Source organism: Gavia stellata, chromosome 1 (assembly GCF_030936135.1).
Source record: "Gavia stellata isolate bGavSte3 chromosome 1, bGavSte3.hap2, whole genome shotgun sequence".
NCBI classification, from domain to species: Eukaryota; Metazoa; Chordata; class Aves; order Gaviiformes; family Gaviidae; genus Gavia; species Gavia stellata.
The window spans coordinates 121,668,105-121,691,637 of record NC_082594.1 but is presented as its reverse complement, the minus strand read 5'-3'; the positions used below and the strand labels follow the sequence as shown (position 1 = coordinate 121,691,637).

The window sequence follows — 23,533 nt, the reverse complement described above, 5'->3', positions numbered from 1 at the left end:
GCTTCTATACTGTTGAATAGCCACCACATTTTATCCTGTATCACTGTATTACAAAATAATTTCACAGCAATTAGAAAGCTACTTAAGGTCTTTCAAGATGACAGTCCTAAGTAAAATGAGGACAGTTACTGTCATTAAAAGCTTTTAAAGTGACCCAAGATGGACATTTCTTCTAACATCTTAGCGCAGATCATGGTGGAAGAATAATAAATTAATTGCCAATAGGCACATAAAAAGGATATGTGTCAGGACATTAATAGCCTTGATCATTCTTTCACACTTTTTCTTCACTAATAGCTCATCCACAATCTGTTCTGGCATCTGAAGATGATCAAGAAGAACAGGCAGCAGAAGATCCACAAAGTGTTCAGCTGAGGCGCTGTTCCCACTATTAATAACATCCTGTAATAAAGATATTTTATGTCAATATTTAAAACTACAGAATAAGGAAGCCAAGCCTACTCTACCCCTTCCTCCACCAGCCTGTCTTCTAGCTTTCCCAGCCTCTTGCTATTTCAGGTTTAAGACTGCTGATCAGTATCATACTGGAGGAGGAAATTTAACAAGAAGCACAGAAACAGCAAAAACTTCCTCACTTCTACAAGTCCTAGAAAGCAATTCTTTGATAGCTTTATACCTACTTCATGACTTCATGAACTGCCATATCTTCCACTCCACTTTCAACACAGACATATTTCTAAAATACAGCATGTCTTCAAAAGAAAAGTTGTTTTACAAAGTATGGAATTCTAGAACAGGAAGAATTTTATATTTCCACATGCTATTTTTCAAGTTCGTTGTTTAAAAAGAAATTAAAAATATAGCTGCTAAGAAGCTCTTTAAACTTAAATATCAGTCTTCTTACCTCAAAAATCTCTTTGAATAGTTGCAATGCTAGAACTGAACAGTCTTCCGAGCCTTCCAATGGTTGGTTTGACAAATGGACCAATGCAACAGATGGTTCAAAACTCTTTGAACGAGTCACAAATCTGGTATTTCCAGAGACTGGCAAGCCAGATGGTTCCATTATTGCCTGCCACAGGGTATGACGTAGTTCTATCACAGAACAGAAGGCAAGCAGCAGCTCTAAGATCTGTGTGAAGCGAACAAGAGTTCAAATGCTTTTAAGTCAAGTACTCATACAGAAATTGCAACTCACATAGCACAAGTCTAAAGAGATATGCAAGTTCTATGCAAGTCCTTTTGGCACTTTGAAGTTTTCTGAATAAGTTCTCTTTGCCTAAAGCCAAGTCAGCAGCAGAAACACAGTTCATTAGACTGGTGAAGGCTTGTGACAGTTAGCATTCAGTGTACTGCTTTCCCTTCTTTTTTAAAAAGCATGACTGTTGACTAGTTATCTAATAAGCAGTAAAAATTCTTCTCAGAATGAAGAAAGCTATGGAAGCTAAAATATTCTGAAACATGAACGAATGCACATATGCATACTCAGAGACAAAGCAGAAAACACCCTGGGAAGCTCCTTGTCAATATGTCTTTCTAAATAAAACCAACAAACAACAACAAAAAACCCCACATACACAGAAACATTAGCATTTTTTATTTATGATGACGTGAAACACATTCATAAAAAAGTTAAGATCTGTTTCACAGATGTATTTAGCCCAAATATTTTCACAACAATTCATATTTTAGCCTTCAGTAACAGATAGCCAATGTTTCATTTGTGTAAGGTGGTAGTGAGACAAAGCTGAATACAACAGTTAACTGCTTAACCAAATGTGGCATCAATTTGTTCAACTAGTATGAAAGAACTTACTCCTTAGTCTTTGAAATTAGCCTAATGGCTCCCTGATCATCAGTTCAAAGTCTGACTAGTATTAATTCAAGTTTTAGCCAGTGAAATGGGGTACACACCGCATTTCTGGTAGATAACAAAATTTATTAGCCAAAGCACAAAAGGTGTTTATGTTGGCTTTTTGCCTTTATGTCTGTTGCCTGAAAGCAGACACACATGATCTAGCAAAAACCCAACCACTACAAATTCAACCTGACAGCTTTCTGAACAACTAGAAAAATATAAACTTGGTGAACATCATAGGTCACTTAAGAGTCCTGAAGTTAACGTATTTCATTATCAACCTTCGTGCACGAGGAACCTACTTATGACTACAGAAGTAGAAGTAGATTAGGAGTTGTACCCTCTTCGCCTTAAACTGAAAAAGTATAAATACCTTAGATGATGAATCAGGATCACTTCCGTGAAGAAGATCTAATACTTGACCAAGGCATGAGGTAAAGTGCTCATATCTACAGCATATATAGAGGAGAAAAAAAATATTGGCATTTCACACTCCAACATTTATACCAAGTGATGAATACAAGTGCCTTATTCTCCTTCTTACCCCCAAACACTTGAAGTACAATGATAATTTCGCTAATGTAATTTCTATTTAAAACAGACTAAGCTTTAAAAATATCCTAAGAATGAAAGTAAATTCCTCAAAATAAGCCAAGATTTTCCAACTATTTTTACTGCTAGATTTACATTGAAATTCAGCAACTAAATTCTGCTAGCTGAATTTGCAGAACCACTAGTCAAGCTCTCCACACAATTACTCTGTAAGGCCCTCCAGTAAAATTATTACAACTTCAACCATACTATTCCACTTCAAGATAATATAGGCCTGTAAAAGGCAAGATAGCTACTCATCAACTTGTCTGACTACTGATACTGTCTAGACAAAGAATTACCGAACACAACCACTAAATATTCCTCAAGTGACAATGAAAAGACAGATTTTGAGTCACACTTCTGTATGAAACTAGTAACACAAGAATCCTTTAGTTTCAGGTACAGCAGTTACAATCAGCTAGCAATTTTCAAAAAGCATCTAGGGTATTTTTTCCAATGTTTAGTTCAGAATACAAATAGCATATAGCAAAGGAACTGAACAAAAGCTTAGGAAAAACATCCTGTACTTTTATGAAGTGAAGCCATACCTGGTAAGATAATCTGCAACTTTGGCGTTCTTCAGAAGATCCATGAGTAGATCAACAGAGTATTTTCTTGTTAGAGTACCATCTCCATTTACAACAATATTGAATATTAATTGAAATGTCTGATGGATATTTCGAGCATGAAAGAGCTGAAAGGAAGAAGAAAGTTACGTACAGGCACATACTTACTTTGCTGCGTCTCTTGCTTATTAAAGCTCGCTGGAATTAGAAATTTATTTTACCAGTGCGACTACTAGTACAGAACAGATTCCGAAGTATCACTTACTTTTTCTCCTACTTCTTCATTTAAAGTAAGGCTTGATAATACTGAAAGTGCAAACACAACCATAGTCAAACTACTATGGGCCAGGAAACTTATTAAGGTACGATAGAAACTCTTCACATTATTCTAAAGCAAAAAGGAAAAACATAGGTATTATAAATTTTATTCCGTTCTATAAAAACACCAAACATACAGATTGTACATATTTATAAACAAGCCATACAAATCATGAAAAATAATAAAAAAACTACTAGAATGATAACTGTTCTCTAGAAAATCTATTTTTGTGTTCTACTGTACAATACTGGTGTTGATGTCAATGTGTAAATTCTCTGTTGAGCTTGTACAAGGAAAAACGAAAAAAGGAAGAAATTACATCATTAAAGAAAGATGAGAAAGTCATTTTGCTAAAGTTTCTAATAGAAAATAACCACTGAAAATTGACCCCCATCCCTTCTCTGCTCAGTGATCAGATCTGACAATGTTTCCTCCTTTTTCACCCCCCTGCCTTTCTTACAAGGTAAACAGGACAACATTCACTGCCATGTAGATGAATTTGTATTTCCGAATTGAAAAATAAGTTTGTTTGCACTGATCTATGAAGAGACAGGAACTGAGTAGCTCAGATATGGATGTGTATTTGAGGATTCAAGGGCCCTGACATCAAGATCAGTGGTATTTTATTGATTTATCTTTTAAAAGGCAAATCTCCTTCATGGCCAAAGTTAATGCAACATACCAAAAATCCAGCTACAGTCTTTATGTTAACAACATTTAGCTTTTCTAAGGAAGAATGCTCGAATTTTAAGAATTCAACCTTCATTTGCAGAGAACAGTTGCAGAAACTGAATGTATAATGCAAGCTAGTGCAACAACACTGCAATGTAGAGAAGGAAAGAGAATACCCAACTTCCTGTTCTACTGGTTATTTTCTCCAATACAGCAGAAACAACAGCCAACTCTGCAGAACATAGAGGTCAGGGTTATTATTGCCTCAAAAAAGCACATGAGAGATACTAAGGTAATGCCCCAAAATGAACTAACTCTCTTTTGCCCTCAAGCCAGAGAATCATGCCATAAAAACAAAACTCTTACCAAAGATTTTATCTGAGTTTGAACAGATAAGTTGTGACGACAGAGATTTGCCAGGAGTCCTAAACATGGTATCGTTAACTCATCTTCAGTGGATTGACTTAAAAGAAAAGTCCAGAAATTTAAACAAAGTTTTTATTAAAGCATCCAAAATTTAATTAAAAGAATTTGGGGGTTGGGGGGAAGGGTGGTTGGGGGACTTTTTATTTTGTTTTGGGTTTTTTTTGTTTTGTTTTTTAATTAGACATCATTCTGCCAAGCAAAGCAAAATCAGATTGGAATCCCCATAATGTGGGCAGTTTTTCACTGAGCACATCTGTTAAAAAAACAGTATCAGATCAGTGCTATCAAAGGTCCTTTATTGCAGGTGCTTTTACTAGTCATTAGATCTCTTACAAGGACACTTGCACAGAATTTGTACAAATCTAATGTAAGTCTGCTCCTAATGACAGGCAGGAATTTTCTCCTGGCTTTTCCCATTGTTAGCTCCCTGCTCCCAGGGGTCTGGAGGTGGGCTAAGCAGCCAATTAATATTCAATCACCCAAAGTCCCACAATCACTGAATTTGACAATTTGTAACAACATGGTTTTCAAAGAGAAACCTGTTAACTTCAGAGCAAAAATGCCACTCTGGAGACCAGGTTAGTGCAACACGCTAATAGCCTTCAGAAAGTTTAGAAACTTAGCTAGGTATTTCCCATAAGAAAAGACAACTGAGTACACACTTACACATGATGCACTAGAAATGAAATTAATTCATCGATGTTGGCACCAGCGCAAAAGACTGGAACATTGTAGGTTAGCCTCTGCAGCAACTGAATACTCTGAGGAAATAAAAAGCTGTTCACATATGTCTTTCCTATAGCATCTCACTGAAGAATGTTACAAGTTACAAAAGCTGAAACTGAAAGAACAAATAACAAGACACTGCAACTGAATTAATTTTCAGACTCCTTAACATAATAATTACACAAGCTGCTGCAAGCACATTGAGTAATGTCCTACCACAGTGAGGTACTTATTAAAAGTCCAGACAGATGGCTAAGGTTTTATTTTGACAGAGGAGTTAGCATTTTAGCCCATCCAATTCTCCCCTTTGCCTTATCAGCAAGTTTCCCATTCTGTCAGTGAGAAAGGGGCTTTGTCCCATTGAAAGATCTGGAAGTTTCACCAAAATCCAAAAAGCACTTTTCAACATCTTGCAGAAAGCATTTTATAGGAAAACAGGTCTGCTGTAAAGACTGCCAACAGATCTAATGGCAGTAAAGTCCTTCATACAGCATTCTTTCGGCACGTAACTGAGTTAATGTGAAGTTAATATACTCAAACGTGACAAAAATCACAGCACAGGACGGCAGCTGAAACAAAATCTCACCATGTAAATAGCTGATATAAGAGCTTAAAGGCCTTATAATTGGATCTATTTGGTAACTACAAAATCTCTCCCACTGACCGGCAAATCATCGGGATCCCCAAGTCTTCTGAAACTCTTAGTGCTTTGAGAAATATGCAAACCGTGAGAAAAGTGTTCTTTACTGGATGCTTGACTCATTTTCCACAGATCAAGGGCAACAGAACTGCTAGCAAATTCATTTTCTGTGTAACCACAGGTAGCCAGTGAGTACTTACTGAAACCTCAGAGCCATGTACAAGGAAACCTGTGCATATTTAAAAAGATAAAGAAAATTTTGCCCAACTTTACTGTACAATGCACAGAAAGGACAGATTAAAATAGGTGAAGTCAGACTGTGAAGTGTCATGTATTCACAGAAAAACCCCCGCAAAAAATAATGTCTGCACTTGGTTCCTAAAAAGTAAGCTTCCAGTAGCACAGCCCCCTTGCATTCACTGGCAGATAGCACGGATCAGAGGGAAGGAGGCATACATGCCCTGCAAACCTTCCATGAGCTGGCAGCCACAGCTTTCCTTTCACTCCTTCACAATTACTTGCCAAAGTATTGACTAGATGAAACAATCTTCAGGCTTTTGTTACAAACATTAGGAGAAATAACTAAATACCTTAACTGGAAAATAACCTTCCAAGCTCTCAAGCAGTGATTTCTTGAAATAATTTCAAAAACAGGGGTTTTTTGTTTGGTTGGTTTTGGTTTTTTAATTAATTAGAGCAGGTGAGAAGCACAAGCAAGATTAGAGAGAATACAAAGAACTCCATGTAATGTTAAAATCCTCTTATACTAGCCTCATAGAGCAAATAAAATACACAGCTTAGATCAACTTATCCTCAACATACCTTTTCAAATAGAGCTTTTAAAGAGTTATTATATGTATACAGTGTAATGTATACTATATAACAGTAGCCAAATATTATTAAGCATTAGTTCCTGTTACCTGTAATAAGACTGGGTCACTAAGGTTTGTAGAACTTCGATGAACCACTCCTGCCAGCACGCTGGTCAGACTGTAGGTATCCTGAAGAGCTTCTCTAGTCTCATTGTCTAAAGCTAGAATTTAAGAGTTATTAACAAAACCTCCCATGTCATAGCAAAAGCAACTGTTGTATTAGCTACTGATAGAAGCAGAAGCCGAAGTCTTTGATCAGTTTTTCCATGTATATTTCACAAATAACAAGAAATAAATCACAGCTCCTGTGCACTTACATCCCTACCTTACTTCTGAACTTACAGTTAACTGAAACACTAATCCTCCCCGTAAGTCGCTTGGACACTGAAGGAACAGCCTACCTCCTACCTACAAAGTTTTAGTTCTATTTGAGATGTTGAATCCTGCACTTTAAAGGCTTTAAAGCTGAAAAACAACGATCTCAGTTTCTTCCTTCGTGCTATGGGAGGGCAAGTGGACTAAAACTGATACCTTGATAGGGTTACCTAGCAACAGTTAAATACAAAATGCCAATTCCGCTTAGGCAGACCTGGAAAAGATGCAGCAAACAAGGATGACAGGTAAAGCAACAGATCAGTTGAAGGAGGACTCCAATTCTTAAAATTTTCCAGAACCAAAAGGTTTGAAAAGATAGTTAAGAAACCCAGAGACGAGTATCATTTTACTGTAACCATTTCAAAAAACTAAAAGGAAGCTCAAAGAGGCTAAAAACTCCAAGAATCAGAAGAGAAACAAGGGGTCATCATAAAGGACTCAAATCTCAACTAATCACATGATGAAAACCTAAGCAGTGAAGGGATTATTTTCCTCTGTGTATGTAACCTACATAAGCAGGTTATGGTGAGCACAGAGCTCCCGAGTCAAGTCCCACTTCTGTGAAACAAAAAAAAAAATTCATCTCAAGAAACAAGTAAGAGGCAGCAGAACCTACTTCCTCATTGGGAAACTTGAAGCACACAGGCCCAGACCATTGGAGAGTCCAAACCGCCACCGAGCACTCCAGTGGGAGAACTTAATTAACAGAGGTGACAACAATTGTTGAAGTAACATGGTTTCTCCCTCTCTTGACATCCCCTAGACAGGTTTCTTCACTTCATTAAAAAGGTAGTATTTTCAAGCTCCAAAAATCAAGGACCCAACATGAGAGTAATTCTGACAAGCATCATCACTGTCATTTCACAGTGATGACTTCATATCTGTTTCTCATGGTGGTTTAACATCTTATCTGGCCTTGTCCGTACAGTCAGGTGGCTCAGCCAAGCACTCCACTACAGTGACAAATACTTCATCTTTTACATCTTCTGCTTTTTCCAAAAAGTTCATCCCCTATGCCACAGAATCAGCACCTGTCTTGGCTTCCCTTTCCCAGACCTAAGATAAAAAATTCATGCAAACCTTATGCAAACCTTACCTAGCTGTGATAGCAAAGTAACCACAGACAAGGTTAGAGATGGGTTTATATTAGCGTCCTCAAGGAGTTCTACTAGGCAACTGAGACATTCACTTGGTAGAATCTGGTTTGAAGCAAATAATCGTGTAAGCTTCAGTCCAGAGATAACCTGGAGATGAAGGGAGAAAAACAACCTCAATTACTCAACTGCAACAAAGTATTTAACACAGAACTCAAAGCACGAGTTGTATTAAATAGATTTTGTCGTATTTGACAAACCAAGAATGTAAGTGCCTCTCAATGGGACATCTGTATTCACATTTGCTGCAAAAAAGTTATAAAAAAAAAATCTGGTTTTCATTCCTGAGTATGTGTTCCCTTTATTCTTGGAAAGTACCAAGTTTATGTTGTGATCATTTGTAAACGTATTGGGGCTTCTTTTCTTTGCTTGCTGACAGCATTCTTTTTCAAGTCATAGCTGTAGCAGAACAACACTTTGTATTTCTTCACACACTGAACAGAATTAATACCAGGTTATTCCTCCTACATATGTTTTAGCATAGATAAAAGATAGGGTTAGTTTATTTTGAAAGAACAAACAAACAGACTGCTCAACACAAACATTTAGTAATCAGCCTTCAGCTCAGCCCAACAGCCTGCTTTCTAGACATGGACAGGAACCCAAAGGTGACCCTCTGCAGGAAGGATAAGCAGTAAAGGTGGCACTGTTTTAGGAGTACTCTGTGCTTGAGAGGAAAAAATGGAACCTGAGTTCAGGGAAGCCCATATAACAAAATGCTGAAAATGATACAGCTGCACATCAATACAGGCACACACAAGTTACACTTGCACAATAAAGAATGTAACGTTGGTCTTGCATGTGCCTTGTACGCCTCTCTACAATGGAAACAGAGAAAAAAGCTAAGCTGAATACTAGCTCTTAGATTAATGTTTTACCAATTAAAAAAATAAACGTATATCTGAAAAAGTACCTTGCAGATTAAGCAATTCAGTCAATGTGTCAATCTCTCACCACACCAAGTGTGCCCACTGCAAGGGCTGTACACAAGGCTCTACCCGGAGGTCAGGGAAATGGACAGGCCTTCCCCTTGGCAGCAAACGTCTTTGATTATGTGTTGCATGAACTTGGAAAGCTCCAGATACAAGACCAGTTCATCATTCAAACGCTATTTTTAAGTTGTGAAAATAAACGATCCTCGTGGGTCAGAATTTAGGGAATATGTAAAAAAGAAAAAAAGTCGCTCATAAGGCACATTACATGCTGAGCCTACGTGCATATAAACACACTGCACACGTCTGTAAATACACACAAACACCATAAAACACTGTAATAAAGAACATAGTAAGAATCCGGACTTATTGCTAAAAATTGAAAAGTTTCTTGTGTCCGACGGCCTCCCTCGACCACCAGCTCCCTCAGCAATCAGCCACCGGGAGGGTTTCCCCGCCTCCGGCCGCTGAGCCCCGGGGGAAGCCGCGGCCCCGGTCGGGCCAACACCACCGGGCACCCGCAGTCAGCGGAGAGGCTGAGCCAGCCGAGGCCCCGGCGGCTCCAGACCCCGCACGGCGGCCGCCCCGACGGCGGAAAAAAGCCAGCCGAGGCTGGGCCCCGAAAGCAGCCACCCGCGCCCCCAAGGCCAAGGGAACACCACAGCCACCGCCGCACTCCCAGACGCGCCCCCCCCCCCCCCCGCGGCCCGGCGCCCAGGACGGGGCCCGCTCTCACCTCCAGGCTCCGCTGCAAAAGCCCCGCGTTGGACGGTGTCTTAGCAGCCCGGTACTGCGTAGCTGCCAGGAGCAGAGACTTCATACAACTCAAGGCGTCCATGGCGCCTCAAACAGCCCCTCAAACGCACAACGCACTCGTATCTCCCGCGGCCGCCGCCATTTTCACTGCAGCGTCCACTGAGAAAAAGGAACCGCCCCGCCCGCGGGGCATGACGGGAAACACAGGCTCCGCCACCTCCTTTAAGGGGACGGCATGAAGGAGGAGGCGGGGCGCGGTGAGGCTCAGCGACGGGCGGAAGCGACGCGTCGGGCCGGGGGTGCTTTAACACCTCGGAGAGAGGTGGGGGCAATCCAGAATATACATAGACATCAGTGGGGTCCTCCGCATGGGCGCTACGTGCGGCCGAGACGATGAACAACGAAGATCAAAAAGATACATGGGCCGCTCGATCGGCATGCAGCAGCCAGGCGCCCCTCCCGCCTGCGGCTGCCTGCCCCCTGCCCTGGGAGGGGGAGGAAAGGGCAAGAGGGCCAAGAGCCTCCCGGCTCGGGCGCGTGAGGCGTTCAGGAGGAAAGGCAAAGGTGGCCGTGCAGTGCTAGCCCAGGGGGGCCAAAGCGAGGTGCGCGGGCTGCCGGCGGGCAAAAGGTGGTGGTGGGGATCGAACCCGGTGCCCTTGGGCCCAGCGTCCCGCGACCTGGCCTCTCCTCTAACACAGATCCCCGCCGCTGGGGGGCGCACAGCGGCGCCTACAGCCCTCACACCGCCCTGCGCCGCCCCGCGCGCCCGCCCCACGCACGCGCCGCCTCCCACGCCCACGGCAGCGCCACACCGCCCGCCGTAGGCCCCGCTCTGCTCCCCCGCCACGCGCACGCAGCCTGCCCCTGCGCGCAGCAGCCCCGAGCCCCCCCGCCTCCCTTCCTCCCGCTCTGCGCCCCACCTCGAGCCCCACACCAACCCCGCCGGCCCCCCGCCTCCAGCTACAGCCACGCAGCACCACCGCGGCCCCTCGCCTTCCTCCACGCTTCCCTGCCCGCTGCTTCCCCGACGGCAAACTTCTCCTCTGCTGCCAGAGCGGAAGACCTCCTGCTGCTGCGGCCAGCTCCCTGCCCGGCGCCTCGCAGCCTCGCCAAACTGTCCCAGCCGGCCCGTGCCCAGCCAGGAGGGAGAGAGGCTGGGACGCAAAGCATCGCACGGCACCAGTAATTCTTTCTTCGTGGGCGTGAGGCGGCCCGTTCCAACTGGGACACCCCGAATGCAGTTTTCCACTTGGTTCTTAACACCTCTCGAGCGGTCAGGTACAACGCGGTTTGGCCTCTCGCCGCTCAACCCGCACAGGGACGCGCGCGCGCACAGGGTTGCCCTTTATTCCCCAGGGTGGGGGCTGGCCTTCTCCTCCTTGCAATGAGCTGGGGTCCTTTAAGTCATGCTTACTTAACCGTGATGACGCAGTCGACAACGGAATCTCTCTCTCTCTCTCTTGCTCTGTCTATCAATCTTGATCTTAAGAAGGTTCATGCAAGTTAGAATCATAGACTCATAGAACGATTTAGGTTGGAAAAGACCCTTAAGAGCACCGAGTCCAACCGTCAAGCTAACGCTGCCAAGCCCACCGCTAAACCGTGTCCCTAAGCGCCGCGCCTACGCGCCTTCTAAATACCTCCAGGGATGGGGACTCCACCACTTCCCCAGGCAGCCTGTTCCAGCGCTTGACAAGCTTTCGGCGAGGCAGTTGTTGCCGATACCCAATCCAAAGCTCCCCTGGCACAACTTGAGGCCGTTTCCTCTCGCTTGTGACCTGGCAGAAGAGACTGACACCCACCTCGCTACAACCTCCTTTCGGGTAGCTAGTTGTGGAGAGCGACAAGGTCTCCCCTCAGCCTCCGCTTCTCCGGGCCGAACAAGCCCCGCTCCCTCAGCTGCCTCCGCATCAGACCTGTTCTCTAGAGCCTTCCCCGGCTTCCTGGCTCTGCTTTGGACGCGCTCCAGCACCTCAAGGTCTTCCCTGTTGTGAGGGGCCCAAGCATGAACACAGGCGTCGAGGTGCAGCCTCACCAGTGCCGAGCACAGGCAGACCATCGCCTCCGTAGTCCTGCTGGCCACACTCTTTCTGACACAAGCCAGGGTGCTCTTGGCCTTCTTGGCCACCTGGGCACACGGCCGGCTCACGCGCAGCCGGCTGTCGACCAACACCCCGAGGTCCGTTTCCGCCAGGCAGCTTTCCAGCCACTCTTCCCCAAGGCTGTAGCGGTGCATGGGGTTGTTGTGGCCCAAGGGCAGGACCCGGCACTTGGCCGGCTCCAATCTCCTGCAGTTGGCCTCGGCCCATCGAGCCGGCCTGTGCAGACGCCTCTGTGGAGCCTTCCTACCCTCAAGCAGATCAACGCTCCCGCCCAACTCGGTGTCGGCTGCAGCATTTCCTAGGTTAAAGACTAACGGGTACCCTCGTTAAAGACCGCTTGGTACCAGAGTTAGGGAAGGAGATTTTTTCCTAAGAGGAGGTCTATGTGGTTGGGACATGCTGAGTCTCGCGGAGGCAGCCTCGGGGCTGGAGCTGCCGCAGGGTTCCAGCGGCACCCCCGGCCCTCCTTTGCCCTGCTGCTGCCTTTGTGGTCCCCGTCAGGTCAGCCTTTCCTGTCCCTCTGGCCTGGGGGTGAGGCCGGGCAGCAGCCAGGCGCCCCTCCCGCCTGCGGCTGCCTGCCCCCTGCCCTGGGAAGGGGAGGAAAGGGCAAGAGGGCCAAGAGCCTCCCGGCTCGGGCGCGTGAGGCGTTCAGGAGGAAAGGCAAAGGTGGCCGTGCAGTGCTAGCCCAGGGGGGCCAAAGCGAGGTGCGCGGGCTGCCGGCGGGCAAAAGGTGGTGGTGGGGATCGAACCCGGTGCCCTTGGGCCCAGCGTCCCGCGACCTGGCCTCTCCTCTAACACAGATCCCCGCCGCTGGGGGGCGCACAGCGGCGCCTACAGCCCTCACACCGCCCTGCGCCGCCCCGCGCGCCCGCCCCACGCACGCGCCGCCTCCCACGCCCACGGCAGCGCCACACCGCCCGCCGTAGGCCCCGCTCTGCTCCCCCGCCACGCGCACGCAGCCTGCCCCTGCGCGCAGCAGTCCCGAGCCCCCCCGCCTCCCTTCCTCCCGCTCTGCGCCCCACCTCGAGCCCCACACCAACCCCGCCGGCCCCCCGCCTCCAGCTACAGCCACGCAGCCCCACCGCGGCCCCTCGCCTTCCTCCACGCTTCCCTGCCCGCTGCTTCCCCGACGGCAAACTTCTCCTCTGCTGCCAGAGCGGAAGACCTCCTGCTGCTGCGGCCAGCTCCCTGCCCGGCGCCTCGCAGCCTCGCCAAACTGTCCCAGCCGGCCCGTGCCCAGCCAGGAGGGAGAGAGGCTGGGACGCAAAGCATCGCACGGCACCAGTAATTCTTTCTTCGTGGGCGTGAGGCGGCCCGTTCCAACTGGGACACCCCGAATGCAGTTTTCCACTTGGTTCTTAACACCTCTCGAGCGGTCAGGTACAACGCGGTTTGGCCTCTCGCCGCTCAACCCGCACAGGGACGCGCGCGCGCACAGGGTTGCCCTTTATTCCCCAGGGTGGGGGCTGGCCTTCTCCTCCTTGCAATGAGCTGGGGTCCTTTAAGTCATGCTTACTTAACCGTGATGACGCAGTCGACAACGGAATCTCTCTCTCTCTCTCTTGCTCTATCTATCAATCTTGATCTTAAGAAGGTTCATGCAAGTTAGAATCATAGACTCATAGAACGATTTAGGTTGGAAAAGACCCTTAAGAGCACCGAGTCCAACCGTCAAGCTAACGCTGCCAAGCCCACCGCTAAACCGTGTCCCTAAGCGCCGCGCCTACGCGCCTTCTAAATACCTCCAGGGATGGGGACTCCACCACTTCCCCAGGCAGCCTGTTCCAGCGCTTGACAAGCTTTCGGCGAGGCAGTTGTTGCCGATACCCAATCCAAAGCTCCCCTGGCACAACTTGAGGCCGTTTCCTCTCGCTTGTGACCTGGCAGAAGAGACTGACACCCACCTCGCTACAACCTCCTTTCGGGTAGCTAGTTGTGGAGAGCGACAAGGTCTCCCCTCAGCCTCCGCTTCTCCGGGCCGAACAAGCCCCGCTCCCTCAGCTGCCTCCGCATCAGACCTGTTCTCTAGAGCCTTCCCCGGCTTCCTGGCTCTGCTTTGGACGCGCTCCAGCACCTCAAGGTCTTCCCTGTTGTGAGGGGCCCAAGCATGAACACAGGCGTCGAGGTGCAGCCTCACCAGTGCCGAGCACAGGCAGACCATCGCCTCCGTAGTCCTGCTGGCCACACTCTTTCTGACACAAGCCAGGGTGCTCTTGGCCTTCTTGGCCACCTGGGCACACGGCCGGCTCACGCGCAGCCGGCTGTCGACCAACACCCCGAGGTCCGTTTCCGCCTGGCAGCTTTCCAGCCACTCTTCCCCAAGGCTGTAGCGGTGCGTGGGGTTGTTGTGGCCCAAGGGCAGGACCCGGCACTTGGCCGGCTCCAATCTCCTGCAGTTGGCCTCGGCCCATCGAGCCGGCCTGTGCAGACGCCTCTGTGGAGCCTTCCTACCCTCAAGCAGATCAACGCTCCCGCCCAACTCGGTGTCGGCTGCAGCATTTCCTAGGTTAAAGACTAACGGGTACCCTCGTTAAAGACCGCTTGGTACCAGAGTTAGGGAAGGAGATTTTTTCCTAAGAGGAGGTCTATGTGGTTGGGACATGCTGAGTCTCGCGGAGGCAGCCTCGGGGCTGGAGCTGCCGCAGGGTTCCAGCGGCACCCCCGGCCCTCCTTTGCCCTGCTGCTGCCTTTGTGGTCCCCGTCAGGTCAGCCTTTCCTGTCCCTCTGGCCTGGGGGTGAGGCCGGGCAGCAGCCAGGCGCCCCTCCCGCCTGCGGCTGCCTGCCCCCTGCCCTGGGAAGGGGAGGAAAGGGCAAGAGGGCCAAGAGCCTCCCGGCTCGGGCGCGTGAGGCGTTCAGGAGGAAAGGCAAAGGTGGCCGTGCAGTGCTAGCCCAGGGGGGCCAAAGCGAGGTGCGCGGGCTGCCGGCGGGCAAAAGGTGGTGGTGGGGATCGAACCCGGTGCCCTTGGGCCCAGCGTCCCGCGACCTGGCCTCTCCTCTAACACAGATCCCCGCCGCTGGGGGGCGCACAGCGGCGCCTACAGCCCTCACACCGCCCTGCGCCGCCCCGCGCGCCCGCCCCACGCACGCGCCGCCTCCCACGCCCACGGCAGCGCCACACCGCCCGCCGTAGGCCCCGCTCTGCTCCCCCGCCACGCGCACGCAGCCTGCCCCTGCGCGCAGCAGCCCCGAGCCCCCCCGCCTCCCTTCCTCCCGCTCTGCGCCCCACCTCGAGCCCCACACCAACCCCGCCGGCCCCCCGCCTCCAGCTACAGCCACGCAGCACCACCGCGGCCCCTCGCCTTCCTCCACGCTTCCCTGCCCGCTGCTTCCCCGACGGCAAACTTCTCCTCTGCTGCCAGAGCGGAAGACCTCCTGCTGCTGCGGCCAGCTCCCTGCCCGGCGCCTCGCAGCCTCGCCAAACTGTCCCAGCCGGCCCGTGCCCAGCCAGGAGGGAGAGAGGCTGGGACGCAAAGCATCGCACGGCACCAGTAATTCTTTCTTCGTGGGCGTGAGGCGGCCCGTTCCAACTGGGACACCCCGAATGCAGTTTTCCACTTGGTTCTTAACACCTCTCGAGCGGTCAGGTACAACGCGGTTTGGCCTCTCGCCGCTCAACCCGCACAGGGACGCGCGCGCGCACAGGGTTGCCCTTTATTCCCCAGGGTGGGGGCTGGCCTTCTCCTCCTTGCAATGAGCTGGGGTCCTTTAAGTCATGCTTACTTAACCGTGATGACGCAGTCGACAACGGAATCTCTCTCTCTCTCGCTTGCTCTATCTATCAATCTTGATCTTAAGAAGGTTCATGCAAGTTAGAATCATAGACTCATAGAACGATTTAGGTTGGAAAAGACCCTTAAGAGCACCGAGTCCAACCGTCAAGCTAACGCTGCCAAGCCCACCGCTAAACCGTGTCCCTAAGCGCCGCGCCTACGCGCCTTCTAAATACCTCCAGGGATGGGGACTCCACCACTTCCCCAGGCAGCCTGTTCCAGCGCTTGACAAGCTTTCGGCGAGGCAGTTGTTGCCGATACCCAATCCAAAGCTCCCCTGGCACAACTTGAGGCCGTTTCCTCTCGCTTGTGACCTGGCAGAAGAGACTGACACCCACCTCGCTACAACCTCCTTTCGGGTAGCTAGTTGTGGAGAGCGACAAGGTCTCCCCTCAGCCTCCGCTTCTCCGGGCCGAACAAGCCCCGCTCCCTCAGCTGCCTCCGCATCAGACCTGTTCTCTAGAGCCTTCCCCGGCTTCCTGGCTCTGCTTTGGACGCGCTCCAGCACCTCAAGGTCTTCCCTGTTGTGAGGGGCCCAAGCATGAACACAGGCGTCGAGGTGCAGCCTCACCAGTGCCGAGCACAGGCAGACCATCGCCTCCGTAGTCCTGCTGGCCACACTCTTTCTGACACAAGCCAGGGTGCTCTTGGCCTTCTTGGCCACCTGGGCACACGGCCGGCTCACGCGCAGCCGGCTGTCAACCAACACCCCGAGGTCCGTTTCCGCCAGGCAGCTTTCCAGCCACTCTTCCCCAAGGCTGTAGCGGTGCGTGGGGTTGTTGTGGCCCAAGGGCAGGACCCGGCACTTGGCCGGCTCCAATCTCCTGCAGTTGGCCTCGGCCCATCGAGCCGGCCTGTGCAGACGCCTCTGTGGAGCCTTCCTACCCTCAAGCAGATCAACGCTCCCGCCCAACTCGGTGTCGGCTGCAGCATTTCCTAGGTTAAAGACTAACGGGTACCCTCGTTAAAGACCGCTTGGTACCAGAGTTAGGGAAGGAGATTTTTTCCTAAGAGGAGGTCTATGTGGTTGGGACATGCTGAGTCTCGCGGAGGCAGCCTCGGGGCTGGAGCTGCCGCAGGGTTCCAGCGGCACCCCCGGCCCTCCTTTGCCCTGCTGCTGCCTTTGTGGTCCCCGTCAGGTCAGCCTTTCCTGTCCCTCTGGCCTGGGGGTGAGGCCGGGCAGCAGCCAGGCGCCCCTCCCGCCTGCGGCTGCCTGCCCCCTGCCCTGGGAAGGGGAGGAAAGGGCAAGAGGGCCAAGAGCCTCCCGGCTCGGGCGCGTGAGGCGTTCAGGAGGAAAGGCAAAGGTGGCCGTGCAGTGCTAGCCCAGGGGGGCCAAAGCGAGGTGCGCGGGCTGCCGGCGGGCAAAAGGTGGTGGTGGGGATCGAACCCGGTGCCCTTGGGCCCAGCGTCCCGCGACCTGGCCTCTCCTCTAACACAGATCCCCGCCGCTGGGGGGCGCACAGCGGCGCCTACAGCCCTCACACCGCCCTGCGCCGCCCCGCGCGCCCGCCCCACGCACGCGCCGCCTCCCACGCCCACGGCAGCGCCACACCGCCCGTCGTAGGCCCCGCTCTGCTCCCCCGCCACGCGCACGCAGCCTGCCCCTGCGCGCAGCAGCCCCGAGCCCCCCCGCCTCCCTTCCTCCCGCTCTGCGCCCCACCTCGAGCCCCCCCCGCCTCCAGCTACAGCCACGCAGCACCACCGCGGCCCCTCGCCTTCGTCCACGCTTCCCTGCCCGCTGCTTCCCCGACGGCAAACTTCTCCTCTGCTGCCAGAGCGGAAGACCTCCTGCTGCTGCGGCCAGCTCCCTGCCCGGCGCCTCGCAGCCTCGCCAAACTGTCCCAGCCGGCCCGTGCCCAGCCAGGAGGGAGAGAGGCTGGGACGCAAAGCATCGCACGGCACCAGTAATTCTTTCTTCGTGGGCGTGAGGCGGCCCGTTCCAACTGGGACACCCCGAATGCAGTTTTCCACTTGGTTCTTAACACCTCTCGAGCGGTCAGGTACAACGCGGTTTGGCCTCTCGCCGCTCAACCCGCACAGGGACGCGCGCGCGCACAGGGTTGCCCTTTATTCCCCAGGGTGGGGGCTGGCCTTCTCCTCCTTGCAATGAGCTGGGGTCCTTTAAGTCATGCTTACTTAACCGTGATGACGCAGTCGACAACGGAATCTCTCTCTCTCTCTCTTGCTCTATCTATCAATCTTGATCTTAAGAAGGTTCATGCAAGTTAGAATCATAGACTCATAGAACGATTTAGGTTGGAAAAGACCCTTAAGAGCACCGAGTCCAACCGTCAAGCTAACGCTGCCAAGCCCACCGCTAAACCGTGTCCCTAAGCGCCGCGCCTACGCGCCTTCTAAATACCTCCAGGGATGGGGACTCCACCACTTCCCCAGGCAGCCTGTTCCAGCGCTTGACAAGCTTTCGGCGAGGCAGTTGTTGCCGATACCCAATCCAAAGCTCCCCTGGCACAACTTGAGGCCGTTTCCTCTCGCTTGTGACCTGGCAGAAGAGACTGACACCCACCTCGCTACAACCTCCTTTCGGGTAGCTAGTTGTGGAGAGCGACAAGGTCTCCCCTCAGCCTCCGCTTCTCCGGGCCGAACAAGCCCCGCTCCCTCAGCTGCCTCCGCATCAGACCTGTTCTCTAGAGCCTTCCCCGGCTTCCTGGCTCTGCTTTGGACGCGCTCCAGCACCTCAAGGTCTTCCCTGTTGTGAGGGGCCCAAGCATGAACACAGGCGTCGAGGTGCAGCCTCACCAGTGCCGAGCACAGGCAGACCATCGCCTCCGTAGTCCTGCTGGCCACACTCTTTCTGACACAAGCCAGGGTGCTCTTGGCCTTCTTGGCCACCTGGGCACACGGCCGGCTCACGCGCAGCCGGCTGTCGACCAACACCCCGAGGTCCGTTTCCGCCTGGCAGCTTTCCAGCCACTCTTCCCCAAGGCTGTAGCGGTGCATGGGGTTGTTGTGGCCCAAGGGCAGGACCCGGCACTTGGCCGGCTCCAATCTCCTGCAGTTGGCCTCGGCCCATCGAGCCGGCCTGTGCAGACGCCTCTGTGGAGCCTTCCTACCCTCAAGCAGATCAACGCTCCCGCCCAACTCGGTGTCGGCTGCAGCATTTCCTAGGTTAAAGACTAACGGGTACCCTCGTTAAAGACCGCTTGGTACCAGAGTTAGGGAAGGAGATTTTTTCCTAAGAGGAGGTCTATGTGGTTGGGACATGCTGAGTCTCGCGGAGGCAGCCTCGGGGCTGGAGCTGCCGCAGGGTTCCAGCGGCACCCCCGGCCCTCCTTTGCCCTGCTGCTGCCTTTGTGGTCCCCGTCAGGTCAGCCTTTCCTGTCCCTCTGGCCTGGGGGTGAGGCCGGGCAGCAGCCAGGCGCCCCTCCCGCCTGCGGCTGCCTGCCCCCTGCCCTGGGAAGGGGAGGAAAGGGCAAGAGGGCCAAGAGCCTCCCGGCTCGGGCGCGTGAGGCGTTCAGGAGGAAAGGCAAAGGTGGCCGTGCAGTGCTAGCCCAGGGGGGCCAAAGCGAGGTGCGCGGGCTGCCGGCGGGCAAAAGGTGGTGGTGGGGATCGAACCCGGTGCCCTTGGGCCCAGCGTCCCGCGACCTGGCCTCTCCTCTAACACAGATCCCCGCCGCTGGGGGGCGCACAGCGGCGCCTACAGCCCTCACACCGCCCTGCGCCGCCCCGCGCGCCCGCCCCACGCACGCGCCGCCTCCCACGCCCACGGCAGCGCCACACCGCCCGCCGTAGGCCCCGCTCTGCTCCCCCGCCACGCGCACGCAGCCTGCCCCTGCGCGCAGCAGCCCCGAGCCCCCCCGCCTCCCTTCCTCCCGCTCTGCGCCCCACCTCGAGCCCCACACCAACCCCGCCGGCCCCCCGCCTCCAGCTACAGCCACGCAGCACCACCGCGGCCCCTCGCCTTCCTCCACGCTTCCCTGCCCGCTGCTTCCCCGACGGCAAACTTCTCCTCTGCTGCCAGAGCGGAAGACCTCCTGCTGCTGCGGCCAGCTCCCTGCCCGGCGCCTCGCAGCCTCGCCAAACTGTCCCAGCCGGCCCGTGCCCAGCCAGGAGGGAGAGAGGCTGGGACGCAAAGCATCGCACGGCACCAGTAATTCTTTCTTCGTGGGCGTGAGGCGGCCCGTTCCAACTGGGACACCCCGAATGCAGTTTTCCACTTGGTTCTTAACACCTCTCGAGCGGTCAGGTACAACGCGGTTTGGCCTCTCGCCGCTCAACCCGCACAGGGACGCGCGCGCGCACAGGGTTGCCCTTTATTCCCCAGGGTGGGGGCTGGCCTTCTCCTCCTTGCAATGAGCTGGGGTCCTTTAAGTCATGCTTACTTAACCGTGATGACGCAGTCGACAACGGAATCTCTCTCTCTCTCGCTTGCTCTATCTATCAATCTTGATCTTAAGAAGGTTCATGCAAGTTAGAATCATAGACTCATAGAACGATTTAGGTTGGAAAAGACCCTTAAGAGCACCGAGTCCAACCGTCAAGCTAACGCTGCCAAGCCCACCGCTAAACCGTGTCCCTAAGCGCCGCGCCTACGCGCCTTCTAAATACCTCCAGGGATGGGGACTCCACCACTTCCCCAGGCAGCCTGTTCCAGCGCTTGACAAGCTTTCGGCGAGGCAGTTGTTGCCGATACCCAATCCAAAGCTCCCCTGGCACAACTTGAGGCCGTTTCCTCTCGCTTGTGACCTGGCAGAAGAGACTGACACCCACCTCGCTACAACCTCCTTTCGGGTAGCTAGTTGTGGAGAGCGACAAGGTCTCCCCTCAGCCTCCGCTTCTCCGGGCCGAACAAGCCCCGCTCCCTCAGCTGCCTCCGCATCAGACCTGTTCTCTAGAGCCTTCCCCGGCTTCCTGGCTCTGCTTTGGACGCGCTCCAGCACCTCAAGGTCTTCCCTGTTGTGAGGGGCCCAAGCATGAACACAGGCGTCGAGGTGCAGCCTCACCAGTGCCGAGCACAGGCAGACCATCGCCTCCGTAGTCCTGCTGGCCACACTCTTTCTGACACAAGCCAGGGTGCTCTTGGCCTTCTTGGCCACCTGGGCACACGGCCGGCTCACGCGCAGCCGGCTGTCGACCAACACCCCGAGGTCCGTTTCCGCCAGGCAGCTTTCCAGCCACTCTTCCCCAAGGCTGTAGCGGCGCGTGGGGTTGTTGTGGCCCAAGGGCAGGACCCGGCACTTGGCCGGCTCCAATCTCCTGCAGTTGGCCTCGGCCCATCGAGCCGGCCTGTGCAGACGCCTCTGTGGAGCCTTCCTACCCTCAAGCAGATCAACGCTCCCGCCCAACTCGGTGTCGGCTGCAGCATTTCCTAGGTTAAAGACTAACGGGTACCCTCGTTAAAGACCGCTTGGTACCAGAGTTAGGGAAGGAGATTTTTTCCTAAGAGGAGGTCTATGTGGTTGGGACATGCTGAGTCTCGCGGAGGCAGCCTCGGGGCTGGAGCTGCCGCAGGGTTCCAGCGGCACCCCCGGCCCTCCTTTGCCCTGCTGCTGCCTTTGTGGTCCCCGTCAGGTCAGCCTTTCCTGTCCCTCTGGCCTGGGGGTGAGGCCGGGCAGCAGCCAGGCGCCCCTCCCGCCTGCGGCTGCCTGCCCCCTGCCCTGGGAAGGGGAGGAAAGGGCAAGAGGGCCAAGAGCCTCCCGGCTCGGGCGCGTGAGGCGTTCAGGAGGAAAGGCAAAGGTGGCCGTGCAGTGCTAGCCCAGGGGGGCCAAAGCGAGGTGCGCGGGCTGCCGGCGGGCAAAAGGTGGTGGTGGGGATCGAACCCGGTGCCCTTGGGCCCAGCGTCCCGCGACCTGGCCTCTCCTCTAACACAGATCCCCGCCGCTGGGGGGCGCACAGCGGCGCCTACAGCCCTCACACCGCCCTGCGCCGCCCCGCGCGCCCGCCCCACGCACGCGCCGCCTCCCACGCCCACGGCAGCGCCACACCGCCCGCCGTAGGCCCCGCTCTGCTCCCCCGCCACGCGCACGCAGCCTGCCCCTGCGCGCAGCAGCCCCGAGCCCCCCCGCCTCCCTTCCTCCCGCTCTGCGCCCCACCTCGAGCCCCACACCAACCCCGCCGGCCCCCCGCCTCCAGCTACAGCCACGCAGCACCACCGCGGCCCCTCGCCTTCCTCCACGCTTCCCTGCCCGCTGCTTCCCCGACGGCAAACTTCTCCTCTGCTGCCAGAGCGGAAGACCTCCTGCTGCTGCGGCCAGCTCCCTGCCCGGCGCCTCGCAGCCTCGCCAAACTGTCCCAGCCGGCCCGTGCCCAGCCAGGAGGGAGAGAGGCTGGGACGCAAAGCATCGCACGGCACCAGTAATTCTTTCTTCGTGGGCGTGAGGCGGCCCGTTCCAACTGGGACACCCCGAATGCAGTTTTCCACTTGGTTCTTAACACCTCTCGAGCGGTCAGGTACAACGCGGTTTGGCCTCTCGCCGCTCAACCCGCACAGGGACGCGCGCGCGCACAGGGTTGCCCTTTATTCCCCAGGGTGGGGGCTGGCCTTCTCCTCCTTGCAATGAGCTGGGGTCCTTTAAGTCATGCTTACTTAACCGTGATGACGCAGTCGACAACGGAATCTCTCTCTCTCTCTCTTGCTCTATCTATCAATCTTGATCTTAAGAAGGTTCATGCAAGTTAGAATCATAGACTCATAGAACGATTTAGGTTGGAAAAGACCCTTAAGAGCACCGAGTCCAACCGTCAAGCTAACGCTGCCAAGCCCACCGCTAAACCGTGTCCCTAAGCGCCGCGCCTACGCGCCTTCTAAATACCTCCAGGGATGGGGACTCCACCACTTCCCCAGGCAGCCTGTTCCAGCGCTTGACAAGCTTTCGGCGAGGCAGTTGTTGCCGATACCCAATCCAAAGCTCCCCTGGCACAACTTGAGGCCGTTTCCTCTCGCTTGTGACCTGGCAGAAGAGACTGACACCCACCTCGCTACAACCTCCTTTCGGGTAGCTAGTTGTGGAGAGCGACAAGGTCTCCCCTCAGCCTCCGCTTCTCCGGGCCGAACAAGCCCCGCTCCCTCAGCTGCCTCCGCATCAGACCTGTTCTCTAGAGCCTTCCCCGGCTTCCTGGCTCTGCTTTGGACGCGCTCCAGCACCTCAAGGTCTTCCCTGTTGTGAGGGGCCCAAGCATGAACACAGGCGTCGAGGTGCAGCCTCACCAGTGCCGAGCACAGGCAGACCATCGCCTCCGTAGTCCTGCTGGCCACACTCTTTCTGACACAAGCCAGGGTGCTCTTGGCCTTCTTGGCCACCTGGGCACACGGCCGGCTCACGCGCAGCCGGCTGTCGACCAACACCCCGAGGTCCGTTTCCGCCTGGCAGCTTTCCAGCCACTCTTCCCCAAGGCTGTAGCGGTGCATGGGGTTGTTGTGGCCCAAGGGCAGGACCCGGCACTTGGCCGGCTCCAATCTCCTGCAGTTGGCCTCGGCCCATCGAGCCGGCCTGTGCAGACGCCTCTGTGGAGCCTTCCTACCCTCAAGCAGATCAACGCTCCCGCCCAACTCGGTGTCGGCTGCAGCATTTCCTAGGTTAAAGACTAACGGGTACCCTCGTTAAAGACCGCTTGGTACCAGAGTTAGGGAAGGAGATTTTTTCCTAAGAGGAGGTCTATGTGGTTGGGACATGCTGAGTCTCGCGGAGGCAGCCTCGGGGCTGGAGCTGCCGCAGGGTTCCAGCGGCACCCCCGGCCCTCCTTTGCCCTGCTGCTGCCTTTGTGGTCCCCGTCAGGTCAGCCTTTCCTGTCCCTCTGGCCTGGGGGTGAGGCCGGGCAGCAGCCAGGCGCCCCTCCCGCCTGCGGCTGCCTG

General features: G+C 53.8%; 1 protein-coding gene across 1 annotated transcript in view; it reads right to left on the bottom strand.

Annotated features, from left to right (window-relative positions):
* CIP2A (cellular inhibitor of PP2A) overlaps nt 1–9,933 on the bottom strand; it is a 28,964-nt gene extending 19,031 nt beyond the window's left edge. The window contains exons 1-10 of the mRNA XM_059828731.1: nt 9,832–9,933; nt 8,106–8,253; nt 6,683–6,795; nt 5,063–5,157; nt 4,337–4,433; nt 3,245–3,367; nt 2,962–3,107; nt 2,193–2,268; nt 866–1,093; nt 243–402 (exon numbers count right to left, since the gene is read on the bottom strand). Coding sequence (XP_059684714.1) covers nt 243–402; nt 866–1,093; nt 2,193–2,268; nt 2,962–3,107; nt 3,245–3,367; nt 4,337–4,433; nt 5,063–5,157; nt 6,683–6,795; nt 8,106–8,253; nt 9,832–9,933 — 1,288 coding nt within the window. The remainder of the gene's footprint in view (nt 1–242; nt 403–865; nt 1,094–2,192; nt 2,269–2,961; nt 3,108–3,244; nt 3,368–4,336; nt 4,434–5,062; nt 5,158–6,682; nt 6,796–8,105; nt 8,254–9,831) is intronic.
* Between the last annotated feature and the right edge of the window lie 13,600 nt (nt 9,934–23,533).